Source organism: Hirsutella rhossiliensis, assembly GCF_020360975.1.
Source record: "Hirsutella rhossiliensis strain HR02 chromosome Unknown scaffold00009, whole genome shotgun sequence".
NCBI lineage: Eukaryota > Fungi > Ascomycota > Sordariomycetes > Hypocreales > Ophiocordycipitaceae > Hirsutella > Hirsutella rhossiliensis.
In genome coordinates this window covers 2079653-2095203 of record NW_025408675.1, presented here as the reverse complement: position 1 = coordinate 2095203, position 15551 = coordinate 2079653, and the positions used below count along the sequence as shown (strand labels likewise).

General features: G+C 61.5%; 7 protein-coding genes across 7 annotated transcripts; 6 read left to right on the top strand and 1 right to left on the bottom strand.

The window, feature by feature from the left end:
- Positions 1-396: 396 nt before the first annotated feature.
- On the top strand, positions 397-997 carry HRG_08166 (rhodanese-like domain-containing protein; the record flags this gene model as incomplete). Its single annotated transcript, XM_044866637.1, has 2 exons — positions 397-523; positions 678-997. 2 exons carry the CDS (start codon positions 397-399, stop codon positions 995-997), a joined length of 447 nt encoding a protein of 148 aa, XP_044718526.1.
- A 689-nt stretch (positions 998-1686) lies between these two features.
- Positions 1687-2286, top strand: HRG_08165 (uncharacterized protein; the record flags this gene model as incomplete). The annotated part of the gene is made up of 1 exon (XM_044866636.1): positions 1687-2286. One exon carries the CDS (start codon positions 1687-1689, stop codon positions 2284-2286), a length of 600 nt encoding a protein of 199 aa, XP_044718525.1.
- Positions 2287-2950: 664 nt separating this feature from the next.
- Positions 2951-3875, top strand: HRG_08164 (HD domain-containing protein; the record flags this gene model as incomplete). The annotated part of the gene is made up of 3 exons (XM_044866635.1): positions 2951-2999; positions 3056-3236; positions 3299-3875. The coding sequence occupies 3 exons, from the start codon at positions 2951-2953 to the stop codon at positions 3873-3875; spliced, it is 807 nt and encodes a 268-aa protein (XP_044718524.1).
- A 775-nt stretch (positions 3876-4650) lies between these two features.
- HRG_08163 (uncharacterized protein) lies at positions 4651-5619 on the top strand (the record flags this gene model as incomplete). Its single annotated transcript, XM_044866634.1, has 1 exon — positions 4651-5619. One exon carries the CDS (start codon positions 4651-4653, stop codon positions 5617-5619), a length of 969 nt encoding a protein of 322 aa, XP_044718523.1.
- Positions 5620-6518: 899 nt separating this feature from the next.
- HRG_08162 (uncharacterized protein) lies at positions 6519-7991 on the top strand (the record flags this gene model as incomplete). Its single annotated transcript, XM_044866633.1, has 1 exon — positions 6519-7991. The coding sequence occupies one exon, from the start codon at positions 6519-6521 to the stop codon at positions 7989-7991; it is 1473 nt and encodes a 490-aa protein (XP_044718522.1).
- A 2513-nt stretch (positions 7992-10504) lies between these two features.
- On the top strand, positions 10505-10949 carry HRG_08161 (uncharacterized protein; the record flags this gene model as incomplete). Its single annotated transcript, XM_044866632.1, has 3 exons — positions 10505-10510; positions 10566-10779; positions 10945-10949. The coding sequence occupies 3 exons, from the start codon at positions 10505-10507 to the stop codon at positions 10947-10949; spliced, it is 225 nt and encodes a 74-aa protein (XP_044718521.1).
- A 619-nt stretch (positions 10950-11568) lies between these two features.
- Positions 11569-14019, bottom strand: HRG_08160 (sugar transporter domain-containing protein; the record flags this gene model as incomplete). The annotated part of the gene is made up of 6 exons (XM_044866631.1): positions 11569-12633; positions 12682-13180; positions 13253-13302; positions 13368-13500; positions 13561-13792; positions 13848-14019. 6 exons carry the CDS (start codon positions 14017-14019, stop codon positions 11569-11571), a joined length of 2151 nt encoding a protein of 716 aa, XP_044718520.1.
- Between the last annotated feature and the right edge of the window lie 1532 nt (positions 14020-15551).

The window sequence follows — 15551 nt, the reverse complement described above, 5'->3', positions numbered from 1 at the left end:
AGCGGTTACATGATGTTGATAGAGGGAACGGGGGCTTTTCCGAACAGAACGGTCGTCGGCGCGTCGTTGCATGTGCTACCAACGTGATTTGCAGGATGATAATGACAAGGACAGGGCATGAAAAGCAAAGGAGACGCGGATCTGCACGGAGCAACGGGGTCGGCCGAGACAGGCAAGGCGTATAGTACAGGGCTGCTCCGTGCTTCGGAAGCTAGTGGGTCCCGGCCAGCCGAGATGACAAACGACTCCCCCGATCGCCCGTCATTTCGACTTCAACCCTGCTCTTCCATTAGACGCGAAGACGCCGCCGCTCTCAGCCGCAGCAGCAGCAGTAGCGACGAACAGTTTATGCTTCGGGTGGCCTGGCGTGCGGCGCATTCCAGACCCGGGCTCGCCATGTCGTCGTCGACGGCCAGCGTCGCGACGCTGCAGCGCATGTCTGCCCAGGCGTTGTCGGAAAAGATGCTGGCGGAGTGCGAGGCTGCAGACCCGACCTTTGCTGTGGTTGACGTACGCGACGACGGTGGGTGCTCTCTCTTTGCGCCGTGCTTTCAGACACAGTCAGACTTGACCAGCCCATCTGCCGTTGTCAGCACCATCAGTCTTCATCTCGTCAAGACCCCAACAGAGGCGGTTTCGAGACCATATTCCTATATATCGCTGACAGGCCCCCGCAGACTACATTGGCGGGCACATCAAGGGCTCAACCAACGTGCCCAGCCAGCAGCTCGACGCCATCCTGCCGACGCTGGTGCGCAAGCTCAAGGACAAGCAGACGGTCGTCTTCCACTGCGCCCTCAGCCAGCAGCGCGGGCCCAGCGCTGCCCTGCGCTACCTGCGCGAGCGCGACGGCGTGCTGGCGGCGCTGGGCATCGCCGCCGCCGCCCCGCAGACCGTCTACGTGCTCGACCGCGGCTTCTCGGGCTGGCAGGAGGTGTACGGCGAGGACGAGCGGCTGACCGAGGCGTACCACAAGGAGCTGTGGCAGGATTATTGAGGCTGCTCAGGGGCGTGTCGAGAGAGAGTTGACAGAGAGAGCTGCGGTTGGATAGCTGCCGGTTGCCCGGGGCTGACCAAGAGAGCTGTGAGTTTGGAGACGAGGTGGATTTATGGTTGACGAGACGCGGCAACATGTCTAGATCAGCTGCACTGGCGGCCATGGCGACTCATCCCATGGCTGCCTGGCGCTCAATCAAGACTGAAGCTTGTTGCGCTACCTGGAGCCACTCGATAGGCCAAGAGCGAGAGAGAGAGTCTGGTGGTCGACGCACCAAAGACTAAACCACGCCTCATGCACATTATTGTCCCTCCTTTTCCCCAGATGGCGCCAACTAACGCTTCCGAGGCCATCACTGCCGCCGACTCATTGTGCTTAGGTTCGCGAGCGCAGTATTTGGTCTTGACGCCACAGCAGAGGAACAAAGTCTTTTTCGCAAGCCATGTATGTGCCTTTATATGCCGGCCTGCTTCTACTTGAGGGCGTCGTGTCCTCTCAGTATTTTGATTTTTTTCTCTTCCCGTCGACATTCAAGACTCGTCGCAATCGACTCATCTCCGATTATCATCACCGCCGCCCGCTCATCGCTAGACGGGCTGAACTCCCGGCCTCGTCCGCGAAAAACAGCCAGAGCGTCAAGCATAAGGGAGGGGACTACATCGTGTCGCGCAGTGCAAAAGGCCGTACCAATGGCGCCCAGGTTCGTTCTGGAAGGACGCGATCTCTTCGTGCCGAACCCGGGCGAGTGGGAGTCGGAGGAGAAACGGGTCGCGGCTGTTGCGCTCACGGCCGTGCTGTGCATCCTGGGGCTCCTTCTGCTCATCTGGATCGTGTTCCGGCTGGGCAGCGGCCTGTTTGCCTACCTGCAGAGCGTGCCACGGCGGTTCAGGGGCCTCGCCGCCCGCTGCCGCCTCCGGCCACGGCACGGAGGAGTCGGAGTCGAACTCGGAGTCAACAAGCCCCAGCAGCAGCGGGCAAGAGCAGTCGCAGACGCCCACGAGATGAACGAGTGCAGCCACGGACAAGCCGTCGACGACCGCACACCGTGGGACACGGAGAGCGGCCCGGCACCCAACTACGAGGAGAGGCTTCCCCGGCCGCCGGTGCCGCCGCCGGCCTACGGAACTTGGACGCCGCGCCAGGCCATGCCGCAGGCCGACGACGAGTACCACGTCAACGGGGTCTTTTACCTACCATACAGCAACCGGGCATTTGTGTGGGACCCGTCGACGTCGACGTGGGTGGTGGATCGATACCCGCGGTATGCGCGTTTCGAGAGGGAGGCTTGAACGGGGCGAGTAATAGCAGATGAAAAGAAGCGGCACGGGGCGGTGTTTTATATTCATACGCGGTTGACATATAACGTATGCTGTTATTCAGACTGAGTTGAGCCTTTACTTGTCCTTTTGCTCTCCTGTGCTTTCCCTTTGTAAGGACCTGGGCCTTGTTGACTATTTGTACATACCTTACACACTGTATATCGACTCATCATCATACATCTATTATCCCTACTGAGACATCAGACACGTGGGAGCATCATTGTTTGCCTCTCTCTGCCCGTTCCCCGGCAACACTGACAATGAATGCGTCCAGGGTAGGCCGGAACGCGAGATTGCCAGTGGGGGCTTCTAGCGCTTCGACCCCCTGCAGGCTGACGATTGGTGGCGCTGGCATTGGCCCGGCTGTTTGCTGCAGAAACAAGGTCGTGCAACCCCAAACAGACCAACAATCCAAGCCATCATCTCGGCTGCGTTTGAGAAATAGAAGCACAGAAGTCGCGCCCTGGCATCCCCAACTCCGATTCTGCTGCGCCCACTGAATCCTCGACGACAATCAATCCGCAGTCGCTCTCTCCGTCCTCTTCCTCTTCATCGGCCTCATCTCATCCACCTTGCCCTCATCAACTCGCCCCTCCCAGTCTCGCGCGTGCAACGACGAGCCGCCGCCGCAATCATGGGCTCGCAGCCGGGGGAGGACGATGGCTCCAAGGCCGACATTTCCAGTGAGGCTTGTCCCGCCAGTTGTGCCGACCGCCGTGACTGACGTGCCTGTCTCCAGATCTGGGATTCACGTCCGCCCCAAAGGTGTCGGGCCCCTGGACCGTCGACAAGGTCCTCGAGACTCTCCCGGATCAGGAAGCGCCCGCCAAGGGCACCAGCTCGCCCCTCGCCTTTTTCCACATGATTGAAAGGCTCAAGACGACCAAGCGCGAGGGATGGCGGCGGTTTGGCATTGACCGGTGAGAGGGCTTCTCCTTGCCACCATAGCAGCTGCCTATCCACCAGTGCTGACCTGTTTCAGTGGCGAGTCCATTGCCGACCACATGTACCGCATGTCCATTGTCGCCATGCTGGCCCCCCCCTCGCTGGCGCCGCGCCTCGACATGGCCAAGTGCATCAAGATGTGCCTGGTCCACGACATGGCCGAGCTGCTCGTCGGCGATATCACGCCCGTCGACGGCGTGGCCAAGCCCGAGAAGCACCGGCGCGAGGCGCAGACCATGGACTTTCTGACGCGCGACCTGCTGGGCGGCGTCGACGGCGGCGCCGCGGGGGCCGAGCTGCGCGCCATCTGGCAAGAGTACGAGGACTCGCAGACGCTCGACAGCCACTTTGTGCACGACGTGGACAAGATGGAGCTGCTGCTGCAGATGCTCGAGTACGAGAAGCGCGGCCGGGGCGCCCTCGACCTGGGCGAGTTTGCCTACGTCGCCCGCGCCATGGTGGTGCCCGAGACGCGCGCCTGGGCCGAGGACCTGCTGCAGGAGCGCGAGAGGTTCTGGGCCGGCGCCGAGCACGTCCACGGCGAGAGGGGCGAAGAGGGTGGGGTGTCCCGGGAGAAGAGCACGCAGCAGGATGCCTACTACAAGCGGGACTGATGGGATCATGACACAGACGATGACGATGGTCGACGAGCAAACAACACGGCCGTGGCAAACAGCCAAGTTTGCGCAAGCAGTACGCGGGCACTTTTGCTCCGTGTTGAAGTCGCAGGAGACGCATACATGGGACACGGCGTTGTGGCCACTCCTAGGAGCTGGCGGAGCTTGCATAGAGAATCGGCAGGCAGACTGCGGCGATAGACTCATGTTTTAGATTCATGCCTTGCTGTTGAGATATGTGCAAGGGTATATGAGTCCCTAGTATGTAGATGGACACGTGGAGGAGCATCGAGCATCCGTCAAGAATAGATAGATAGCGTTGCAGCCGTGCTCCCCGATGCTGATGCCCAAACACACGATGCCTACACACGTCTTCTTCCGCCGCTGTATGCTGATGCCCAAGCACAGGGTTCCTACGCGTCCTCTCCCAACTATCCCGATGCCGGTGCCCAAATACGCCATGCGCAAACACACGATGCTCGTTGCAAGAAGACAGCGCCTTGGCCAAGGCAGCACAAGCCGTCGCGCCGTAAGACGAGCTCAACGTGGCGGTGATACTCGTCTCTCTCTCTCACGAGTCCCCCGCTCGTGAGTAACGCACGCCTCGTCATATGGACGTCCCGAGTCGCTGACTTGGTGATGTTGCTTGTATTCAAAAGCACGACGTGTCCCGCCTCGAGGGTAGATACTGACAGCAAGGCCGCGGACCCCGTGTCTCTTTTGTTGTAGTCTTTGACTCTTTGAAAAGCGCTTACCTACAGCATCCGACTTGATGTCAACAACGCCTCCCCTCGTCAACGGATCCGAAGCGGGCCCGGATGGAGCGTCCGAAGTCCAGGATGGAGCGTCCGAGGTCCAGGATGGAGCGTCCGAGGTCCAGGATGGAGCGTCCGAGGTCCAGGATGGAGCGTCCGAGGTCCAGTCACTGGCCGAGCTCAGGCAGCTGGCCCCGGCCGAGCGCAAGGTCTTCTTTCGGCGGTTCCTGGTACACAACGACATCATCGTGGTCGACCACGCTGACGTGGATGTCTACTTGAGCCCTCGCCTTTCCGCGGCACAGAATCTGCGGAAGCAGAGCTACGTGGGCGGTGACGAGGTCGGCGCAGAGCTGGTCAAGGCGGCCAACGAGGTCTACTACGGCGAAAACGAGTTCAAGGTGCAGCTACACTGCCTTGGCGACTTTATCCGCAACGCTGGAGGCGACGAGGATCCGCCGGCCCCCATAGCACCCTTGGTCCAGAAGAAGTTCACCATCGAGATGGAGTTACACGATATCTGGCACAGTGCCGAGGTCGGAGGAGTGTTCCACGGCCCGGACAACGACAATATTGACTACAACGATGAGGAAAACGGAGACTTGGCCCGATGGACGCGAGGCAAGCTGCGATACGCGTTCCTCTTGACCAACGTCGAGTCGATCCACGTCATGCTGCTCGGCGCCGGGCTGATCGACGGCAGCGACCTGGCGACGCACCAAACCATCAAGGAGATTTCGTCCATGGTGCGCAAGCTGATTGTGCAGTTTGGCAGCCGGTTCGACATCTCCAAGCGACTGACCAGGGGCCACAACCTCGAACGGAGCATAAAGTCGTACTGGGACGCGCCGTCGGACGAGGCGAGGATGAGTGTGAGGAACGGGCACGCGACGACCGAGGAGATGATGCGGGTTGAGATTGCGCGGTGGTTGGACGAGGACAAGCGGGAGCCCGGGCCGGACGGGGAGTGGGATAGACTGGTGTGAGCTGCATCCGGGCTCATCGTGTAGCGCCGCGAGTGTCTCTAGATTGTTGAGGATAGCCAAGAAGATGTGCTTGCTTGTTCGGAGCACTTGCAACTCTCAACCCTGGCCTGCCCTGCCAGGTCAGTCTTCATCACCCTGGCAACGACGGGGTCATTTGTGGAGAGGCCCGGACCCTTGTTCTGCAAGTGGAGCTGCGACGAACTGCTGGAGCCCTCGACGGATGCGCGTCTAGTTTAGCTTGCATTTGGACTCTTTGGCGAGAGGCGGACATTTGCTGTGTTACGTTGAGGATCAGAGAGTGAAGGACGATGCAGTGTCTGAAGATTTAGGTACCGGGTATTCGTGTTCATGTATCCGTATGTACATATCGAGACACTTGCCGAGAGGAAAACATTAGATAAGCTCACCGCTCTTCTTTCCACCTCCAGCCAGGCAAGACTAGGCCTTCTTTCATCCTCTCCCCCTTCTCCTCTCTGTTCGGCGACGCCAAATCCATCACCTCGGCAGAGGCCCGCAAAGCCAAACGAGACGCCACAGAGACTCGCCACGCGCCCGCCGCCAAACCTTGTCTTCGCCAGGTCACTGGATCTCTTGTCTCAGACCAAAGGCGGGCGGGCGGGGGACAAGACGAGACGGTGAATGACTACTTGGGACCACTGGCAGCTCCAGGCCCTGCAGATCTGACTTTCACTCCTCTCGGTTTGCCTCTCCCACACGACAAGCAGCCCAACGCGAGATACCCGTCCGAGCACCTCGGTCAACCCACCCAGGCTCCTTTCTCCCCGGTCTACATCTTGGCGGGCCATGGGTCGCGCTGCTCGCTGAGGCCCTGGTTGCCCCCCTGTCGATTGTTTGCTACCGTCGTCGACAAAACAAGCATCGACTCTACCATCAAACCCATGGCCTTCGAGTCCGCGGTCCGCATGCCGGGCGCTTTCCAAGCAGACGGCATCCATCACGGCCTCTTCCGCCCCCCCGTCTCCTCCGCCTCGCCCTCCGCATACCTCGCCACCGCCCGTACCTTCCCTGCTAGCATCGACGCCGTCACCCCGAAGCGCAGGCGAAACCTTCGCAGCGGCGGCGACACTCCCTGGCGAGCCGACCTAGACGACGACGCCGCCCCCGCCAACATGCTTGGCTCTCCCGCCACCATCCTGCCGCGCCAGCCCGTCTACGCACTCGCCGGCCAGCTCGACACCCCCGGCAGCGGCCTCGACGACAGCGGCGTCCTCGGCGAGAGCATGTACTCCGACTCCAACTACCGCAGGGCTCTCGGCTCCAAGCGGCCCCGCCAAGACGTCGACATGCCCGACCCTAGCCGTCCTACACCCCTTTTCTCCCTGCCAGACAAGCCCGCCCCCCCGCGCACCTGGAGCGCCGCCGCCTTCACCACCATCGGAGGCGTCGTCGGCAAGGTCTGGGAGTTTTGCAGGGCCGGTGCCTTTCGCGGCTTCTACGCCGGCGGCGGACGCGGTTACGACGTCAATGTGGGCGACCAGAGCGCCTTGGATGCCTCTCGGTGCTCCGGCGGACAGGCTGACGAATGGCGCCTGTCGGAGCGCTTTCCCCACGCTATCCATCGCTCCTCCATCCCGATGTGCATCGCGGACAGAGACCGGCAGCTGGACGACGACGAGGCAGCGTACGCCGACGATACGAGGGCATCGACCCCCTCGGCGCCGGCGGCGAAGCGGAGGCAGACGGCACCGACAGACGAGATCGGCCGCAACTGGGTCATGGTCAAGGAGCCCCGCGCAGGCGACCGGCGGCAGTCATGCCAACGCCCGCTCACCCGGACCCGCCATCACGGCCCGCCCGGCGCGACTACTCGCCGCATCAGCACCCCAAGCTCGCGCAAGGCATCCGACTTGGCTCCTCGCCGGCAGTCGAGCCGCCTCCACGCCGCGGCTGCTCCGTCTCTACCCGTCCCCGAACCACCCCGCTCTTCATCTTCGGCATCCTTTGCCTCGCCGCGCTCTGCCTCGCCCACCAAAAAGGCCAGCTGCAGCAGAATAGCGCTCGCCACAAGTGCCAGCGTTGCCTCCCCTCCGTCTCACGGGCACGCGCACCGCCGCTCCGTGCATGCGTCGCCGGGCCACGCGACGCTGTCGCACCGCCGCACGCATAGCAACGCGTCGACGGCCTCGAGCCGGGCGGGGGCAACGGCCGTCGACGAGCTCAACGCGAGCCCGAGGCTCAACGCCGAGGCCAAGCAGCTGGCGGCCCGCCGCAAGATGGAGGAGCACGACGCCGACGTGCGCATCGAGGCCTTCAACAAGCGCCTGCAGGACATGATTCGGCAAGGCAAGGAGGCGCTGGGGACGAGCATTGAGATTGCGGGCGGCGACGGGGGGTGGGAGGACGAGGAGTGAGGGGCGGTAGGTGGGATGTGGATGATGAGACGAGTCTACGACGCCTTGATGCCCCTCGATTTGTGCTATTTCTCTGGCGACATGGCTGGAGTTTGAGGCACGTCATCTTGTTTCCTCTGCCATTACCTTTCTTCTTTCTTGGTGGGTAGGGGTTGTAGGAGGGAAAAGACGCAAGGCGGAGCTGGACAAGGCGGGCCGGCCGATGGCGTCCCAGGCGCAGGAAAGTGCAGACGGGACACCGTGGAGCGGCGGATCGATTGATGGGAGCGAGAAGGACGAGGACATGGGGCCCGGGGCGGGTGAGAATGAAGATGTCATGGCTCGAGGATAATGCTGCCAGACGCTGCCCCCTTTTCTGTCACGAGCTGTCAGCGAGCAGCATTCTTTTTTTGCCGCCACAACTGAGCGTCGTTTTCCCTGATGGTGATTGCCCTTTGCGCGTCTTGCCTGCCATTGTGCCTTGATTGGCTTTTCCTCCTTTCTTGTTTTCTTCTTCTCCCAGGATTATTTTTAGAGCCGCCGTTGCAGGCACGGCTATTCTCCCATCTTTTCTTTGCTTGGTCCCCCCCATGTCCCTTTCGTCGTGTTTCCCACGCCCGTCGTCTTACCTGCGGCTGCGCATGCGGCTGCACATGCAGCTGCAAGTCTTTCTGAGAGCTGGATGCGCGTGGCGGCGGCGCCCTCGGCCGGGGATATAAACCCGCTCTCCCCCTTCCCCGTCGTCTCTCGTGGAGGAGGAGGAGGAGGAGGAGGAGGAGGCGAGTGCCGTGATGATTAGGCCGAGACGCTGTCTCACCGGGGCCGCGCCTTGGCGGGGGCTGCGCGACAGCGGCGGCATCGTGCACCGCGCGGGGGTTTTGCTTTTCCCGGGCCTTGTTCATCCCCCTGTGGTTCGCTCGATAGCCTTTTGGGCTTTCCTTGCTTTTTCGAGCTGCTATTTTTAACCACCGGCGTCGGGGGGTGGGTGGGCGATTCTCTCTCTCGCGCGCTCTCTCTCTTCCCCTGTCCTGCCTGCTCCTGGATGACGGACACCACTTTTCGTACAGGACTGTACTGTGCTGTATGTTGTACCTTGTTTTATCTGCTCAAGCCATGGCCGTCAAGAGGCGTGAGGTGGTGGCGCTGCGGTTCTGGACGCATCGCTCGGGCTCGGGCGGCAGGCAACGTGGCCTCCCCCCCTCCCCTGGCGGCCACGCGGTGGAGGGGATCGATCATATAGCTGTTCGATCGCTACGCCGTGTCGTGGAAGTGAGCATGCATCGCTACGAAAGCGAAGAGGAAAAGACTGGGCTGCGACGCGGCTCCGCGACTCCCTTTCCGCGCGCCCGGGCCTGTCATCCCCCCCCTGGGGAGAGGGACTACACAAGGACCCCCTCGCTCTATCCATGCCTTCCGAATCCCCTCATCCCTAAAAAAGACACAACGGTAATAAGACCACGATACACGCCCCAAAAGGAAAAAAATACCCAGAATAGGGCTTGCTCCAAGACACGAGGCCCGCTCCCGACAACGTGGTGAACCCTCGCCCACGCACCGCCGCCGCCTCGTCTGGTGTCATCGATCTGCCCCTCCGGCATCGAACGGTCTTGGCACGGGGAGGGCTGAGAGGCTGGGTTGCTTTTTGGACCTGGTACTGCACCCCGGGCGGCTTCTGTCGTCGACTCCTCTCTCTGCCCTGGCTGCGGATTTGTCGTCTTCTTTTTTTCTCGGTGTGCTGCCTGCTGCCGGCGGGTTATAATTACCATCCGTGCAGACTCGTTGCCTACGCGTTCGAGCGCGGGGGAATAAGCGCGGTGCCTGGGCGTGGACAGACAGACAGCTCCCGGAGCTCGTAGAGAGCAATCTCTAAGCTACCCAACGCGTGCCGCAAGCAAACTTGGCCCAACCCATCGACGTGGAAATACCACCCATCCAGCCAACAGCGCCATCCCAAACGCCCTCATCCCTTCCAGTGTCCACGTCGTCTGACCCGTACGGAACTTCCATGTACCTCAAAGAACCCCCTCCACCCCCCCGGTCCCGATGCCCCGGACCAAAGCAGCGCCCCCGGCCAAAAACCACCACCGCCGGCCAATCTCCCATCCGCCACCCTGGGAGCCCTGCACCCTCCCCCTCATTTCTTTTTCCTCCTCCTCTGCCTCCTCCTCAACCCCCCCGCTCGCGCTCGGCATCTCAGACATGGGGGACGGTTGGCTGGTTGGTTGGTTGCTGCGCAGGGGCTGGACGGACCATGCGGACGGGCCTGTATAAGAGGCTTCGCGTGGCCCCCGGTGTTGCGCGCCGCTCAAGTAGAAGACATCGCCAAACCGTCGTCCGCCTCGCTCTCTTGCTCGCTCTTTTTTCCTTCTCTTCTCTTCTTGTGTGTCTGTCTGTATATATATATATATATACATACATACATACATATATATATATACTCTTTTTGTATATACCTCCTTGTATAGCCTCTTATACCCGTCCACCACACCCCAAACCCATCACCCCCAGGCCTCGAAACCCGCCGAACCCTCACCATGAAGGTCCGTCCCTCCCCAGCCCCCCAGCCAAGACGCAGCCTAACCCCCTCGCCCGCAGTCCCTCCTCGCCGCCCTCCTCGCCGCCCTCGTCGTCGGCGCCGCCGCCGCCCCCGCGCAGCAGGCCTCGCAGGCCCACCGCATCGACTCGAACCGTCGCTTCTTCTGCCCCAAGCGCGTCCAGGCCTTTTGCAGCGCCTCCAACATCCACTCGGGCTGCACCTTTGGCGGCACCTTTCGCTCCGACGCCATGGACACCTGCCGCGATTGCACTTGTCAGTCCCCTTGCTCCTCGCTCCGTCCTCTCCCATGGCGCTCGAGTCTGTCTTTTCTCTCCTTGATGATATACCGCCTCACATGGTGCAAGGGGAAGGGGGGATGAGACGGCAAGCATCGCTCGAGGTCGCGATGTAATGGTGGCTAACACGTCTGATGCCTAGGCTAAGCAAAATAACCCGCGAAAGGGAAGCAAAATAAACCAACCAACAAAGGGAAAAAAAATCCAGAAAGGAAGAGAATGGGTCAAGGATGATGGGCCGATATATCGGAGAATACGAACAGGCCAAGGTGGAAGTGTGGCCACTGGGAACCCCCTTGTAGGGCGCCTCCTCGACTTCATGTATTGCGCAGGAAAAGACTCAGCATCGAGGCAATGTGCGGACCCATGGCGCACCGGACTCCTGTCTGCTGCTTCTTCTGCACTTGGTCGAGGAAACTCGTGTACGTCTCCATTCTTGTCATCCGAATCATCACCGTATTCATCGCCGCCACGTCCCACACGATGCCCATCAGGCATTCATCTGAAACTCTTGTCTTTGATTCATCTACCAGGTATCTCGTTCATCTAGCTGTCCGACTGCCGTTGCAAAGCCACACTCGCTCCTCTTCCCCCCTGCGCCTGTGCCAAAATCAAGCCCCGACGTGACCAACGCTGCGTGCTCCCATGCTCGCCGACGTGGCATGACATGGACTGTCATCTCCCAGCGCCGGCCAAGCCCCTGTATACATGTACACACATGCCGCACAAGCTCTTGCTTCTATACACACACACCGCGAGCCCTGTGCTAGCTCGGCTTCAACAGCATCCCCACGTCTTGTAGCTGCATGTTGCTCGTTGTCGGCGGCGGCCCGCCCCTGTCGATCCTGCCCCAGCCCGCCCCCCACGCCGGCGGTTGCTGGCTGGTCGCGGCGCCGACGTAGTCGTCGTAGAGGCCGTCCGACCTTGAGCTGCGGCTTCTCAGCGCAATCTCGTTGGACCCGTCGCTCCCGGCGCGCCGTCTCCTGCCGCGCCTCCTCCAACAGAGGCGCCGTCTCCGCTGCTGCTGCTCGTCGCTCCCTGCGTGCTCCGGCGCCGCCATGATGCCCGGACGCTCCGACCGGCCGCCCTTGAGGGCAAACGTTCCAGAGTGCGAGCGCGGGTACAGGAAGCCAGCGGGCTGTCCGCCGCTAAACGGGTTCCATGCCCGAGGCCTGGCCGGCCCGAGGTTGATGCTGCCGTTGCAGCCGGCGTTGTAGCTCGTCCTCGACTCGCCCGAAAGCTCCTCGAGCGTCAGCCCCTTGGTTTCAGGTATGAGCAGCGAGAAAAAGGTGCCGAGCAGCATGAAGAGCGCAAACAGCTGCAGCAGGCGGTCGAGGTGGGGTGAGCAATCGTTGCCGGCGCACGACTCGTCGGGCCCGTGCCTCAGCAGCGGGATGCTAATGACCTGTGCCACGACGGCGCCGAGCTTGCCCATGGCCGCCGACAGGCCGTGGCCGGTGGAGCGATACCGCGTGGGGAAGCATTCGCCCGGCACAACAAACGTCGTCGTGTTAGGGCCCGCGCTGAAGAGAAACTGCCCGACCACGTAGAGGGCGAGCATGGCGCCCTCGCTTAGGTTGCCGAGCCGGAAGCCCAGGACGCAAAAGATGACCGTCAATGCCAGGAAGCCAAAGACCTGCAGCGGCTTGCGCCCCACCGTGTCGATGGTCAGGACGGCCGTCCAGTAGCCGGGGATGGCGCCGGCGCAGGTCAGGATGATCATGCCGACGGCCTGGTTGTACAGCTTTTCGTACATGTTGTTCCCGTTGGCGAAGCCGATGGCGTGCAGAACCATGGTGCTGTTAAGCCCGAGACCGTAAAATGCCAGATCCTGTCCCCGTCAGCGGCGCACGAGCCGAAGCCCGGGTGGGAGACGCACCAGCAAGAACCACGACATGGTGGTTCCGATGAGCACCCGAAGGTTTTTCCACTCTCCAAAGTAGGCAAAGACGTCGGCCCACGACGCCCGCGGCACGTGGAGCAGCGTGGCCGAGAGCCTAGTGCCCGACCTGCGGTGGCCCTCGTAATCGCCGCCCGACTTGCTGTGGACGTAGGCGCGGATGTCGGCGCCGGCCTTTTCCACGTCGTGGCGAACGTCAAACGTGTAGCGCGGCGTCTCGGGAATGGTGATGCGGTAGTAGAGGGCGAGGCAGGCGGGTATGGCCCCGACACCGACGATGATGCGCCAGGACCGATCGGCCGCGACCTGGCACGCCGCGTCGCACTGCGTCTCGTCCTTGATGTTGATGTACGAGTCCTTGAAGGCGACGGTGGTGATGAGGGCGACGAGGGCAGACATGAGCAGACCCACGCCCTGCATGGAGAAGACGGCGGCGACCATGGCGCCGCGCCAACGAGTCGGGGCAAACCTGGCGGTTCTGGTCAGCGGGAAGCCGAAGTGGCAGACGGGTCACCCTATCCGCCGGGGACTCGCTCGGGAGGCGGCTCACTCAGAAGTGATCACAGAAGACAGGGGGTAGTCGCCTCCGATGCCGATGCCCTGCGTGGCGTTAGCAGCCGTCTTGACCATCCATGACAGGGCTAGCCGTGTAGACAAGGGCTCACCATCAAGACGCGCCAGAAGATCAAGAGGGCCGAGGAGCTGATGGAGGGGCTCGAGGAGACGAGGGCGCAGCTAAAGGTGCCAAAGATGATGATGGCCAGCTCAATGCCGTACATTCGGCGGCGGCCGAGCGCACTAGACGCGAGACGTCAGCGGCGGGGGCCCAAGGCGGGCGGGGAAGGGACGGAAGCTCACTCGGCAAGCCATCCAAAGAGGACCATGCCGATGATGATGCCGGCATTGGTGGAGCCCTTGAGAGCCTGGTTGATGGGGTCCGGCAAGGCGCCGCCGTTGCCTCCGTAGCCGCTGTGGCGGTCGTTGCCACACCAAAAGACCATACCGAGCATGGTGATGACGAGGTTGATGGCAAAAATGTCGTACGAGTCGAGGAGGAAGCCGACTCCGGCCACCAGGACAGCGCGGACATCTGCGTCGGCGTCAGTCAGCGGGCAAGGGCAGCAGTAGACGTTGCGTGGACGCACGGTAGAGGCCAAGGGGGACCTTGTCGATCTCGGACAAGGCCAGGCGGCGGCGCAGGTTGGGGTCTGGGATGTGAGAGTAGTCGTTGTAGAAGTTGTGAAAGGCACGGTTGCCGCCGTAGGTGCGGTCCGGGCCTGCGGGGGCGCCGGCCGAGGAGGAGGGAGGAGGGAGCATGTCGAGGCGGGAGCAGATTGGGTGTCGAAGGCGATCAGCAGCGAATGCTGTCGAGGCCCGGCGGCGGAAACATGGGCGGTCGGTTGGTCGGGACAAGAGAGGTTGATTCGCGATGGGTCAACGGTTGAAGCTTGGTAGATACTCGCGGCAGCCGAGGCCGAGGCGGAAGACGATGAGAGAGGAGAGGCGGGAAGATGGTCGAGCGACGAGGAAGAATGGCTATGTGCGACGAGGGCCAAGAGGCGAAGGGCGGTTTCGCGGGAGCTGGTGCTGCTTCGGGCAGCTCAGCTTGTGAAGCTGCAGCGGGGCCGAGTTTAGAGATTGCGTGCGGGAGGCCGAGGACGCTGGGAGAGAAATGCTTGGCTACGATGGCCTTTCGCGACCAGAGTTGAGAGGAGGAGTCATCAGGCATCCGCGGTCGAGGAGGGAGGGGGAGAGAAAAAGGTGCCTGCCCTGCCTATTCGTACCGACCTACCTATTCCAGACGAGACCTTCCAAAGATAGGTACATGGACGAGGTACCATCTACAGGAGGGCGAAACACCTGGATGGCCTGGGATGGAAAGCACAACAAGGCGAAGAGATGATGGGGGAGGGGAAGTCGAGCGGGAAAAAAACGGCAGCCATGCCGTATGTGCCGTGCGGGATGATGATGATTAACTGCTGGGCCGAGGACAAGACGGTTCGGCGGACTATTCGTAGACTAGGTCCAAGAGGGCGATGACTCTCGGAAAAGGTCTCAGGACAAAAGGGCAATCAAAAGGACGCCTCTGGATCGACAGAGACTAGGCCCAAGGGCTGACGCTCGCTCTGTCACCCTCCCATTTCCTGTCCTGATCTGCATGCTCCAACCGAGAGCCGTTGAGCGGTTGTTGTTCCTTTATTAGCCCATCCACTGCCTTGGCGGTTCGAAAGATGGAGATCGGCTAACTTTGCTCGGCGCCTCAGATGCTGGGGGTCGGATGCTGGGGGCCGCCTTGCCCAACCTGGCTGGCAACCGCTAGTGCCTGGCGCTTAGCGCTGCTCGTAGTGCTGGGGGGCATGGGGGGGTTGCTGCTTCTCAGCGGGACAGGCCTGCACGTGCTCGGCCTTAATGCAGGTCCTCCCTCCTGTAGACTCGCCCCGCCGAAAAGTACCTTGCATCGACAAAAGGCCCCCTGAACTTGGCATCTGCGATGAATGATTACGAGTAATCAAACATACACTCCTGATTTTCAAACATACACTCCCGACCTAAGCCCCATTTGGAAGAAGACCCCGCCACCAAAATTTGGCGCGCGCTTTCCCAACGCCCTGGCTTGCCGTGACCATCGCCGCCGCCCACCCGCCCAGCCACCTGCCTTTTCGCCGCCATCTGCATTTTCGCAATCATCAACAATTGAAGCTATCACCACTTGACTCAACACAACAGCAACGCCGCCGCCGCCTACCGCAATAGTCACGTCTAGTCAATCGTCCCGATGAATTCGACCGAAAGCAATACCAACAGTAGCACCGAGGCTATCACGGAGATGTCTTTCGATACGTATGATG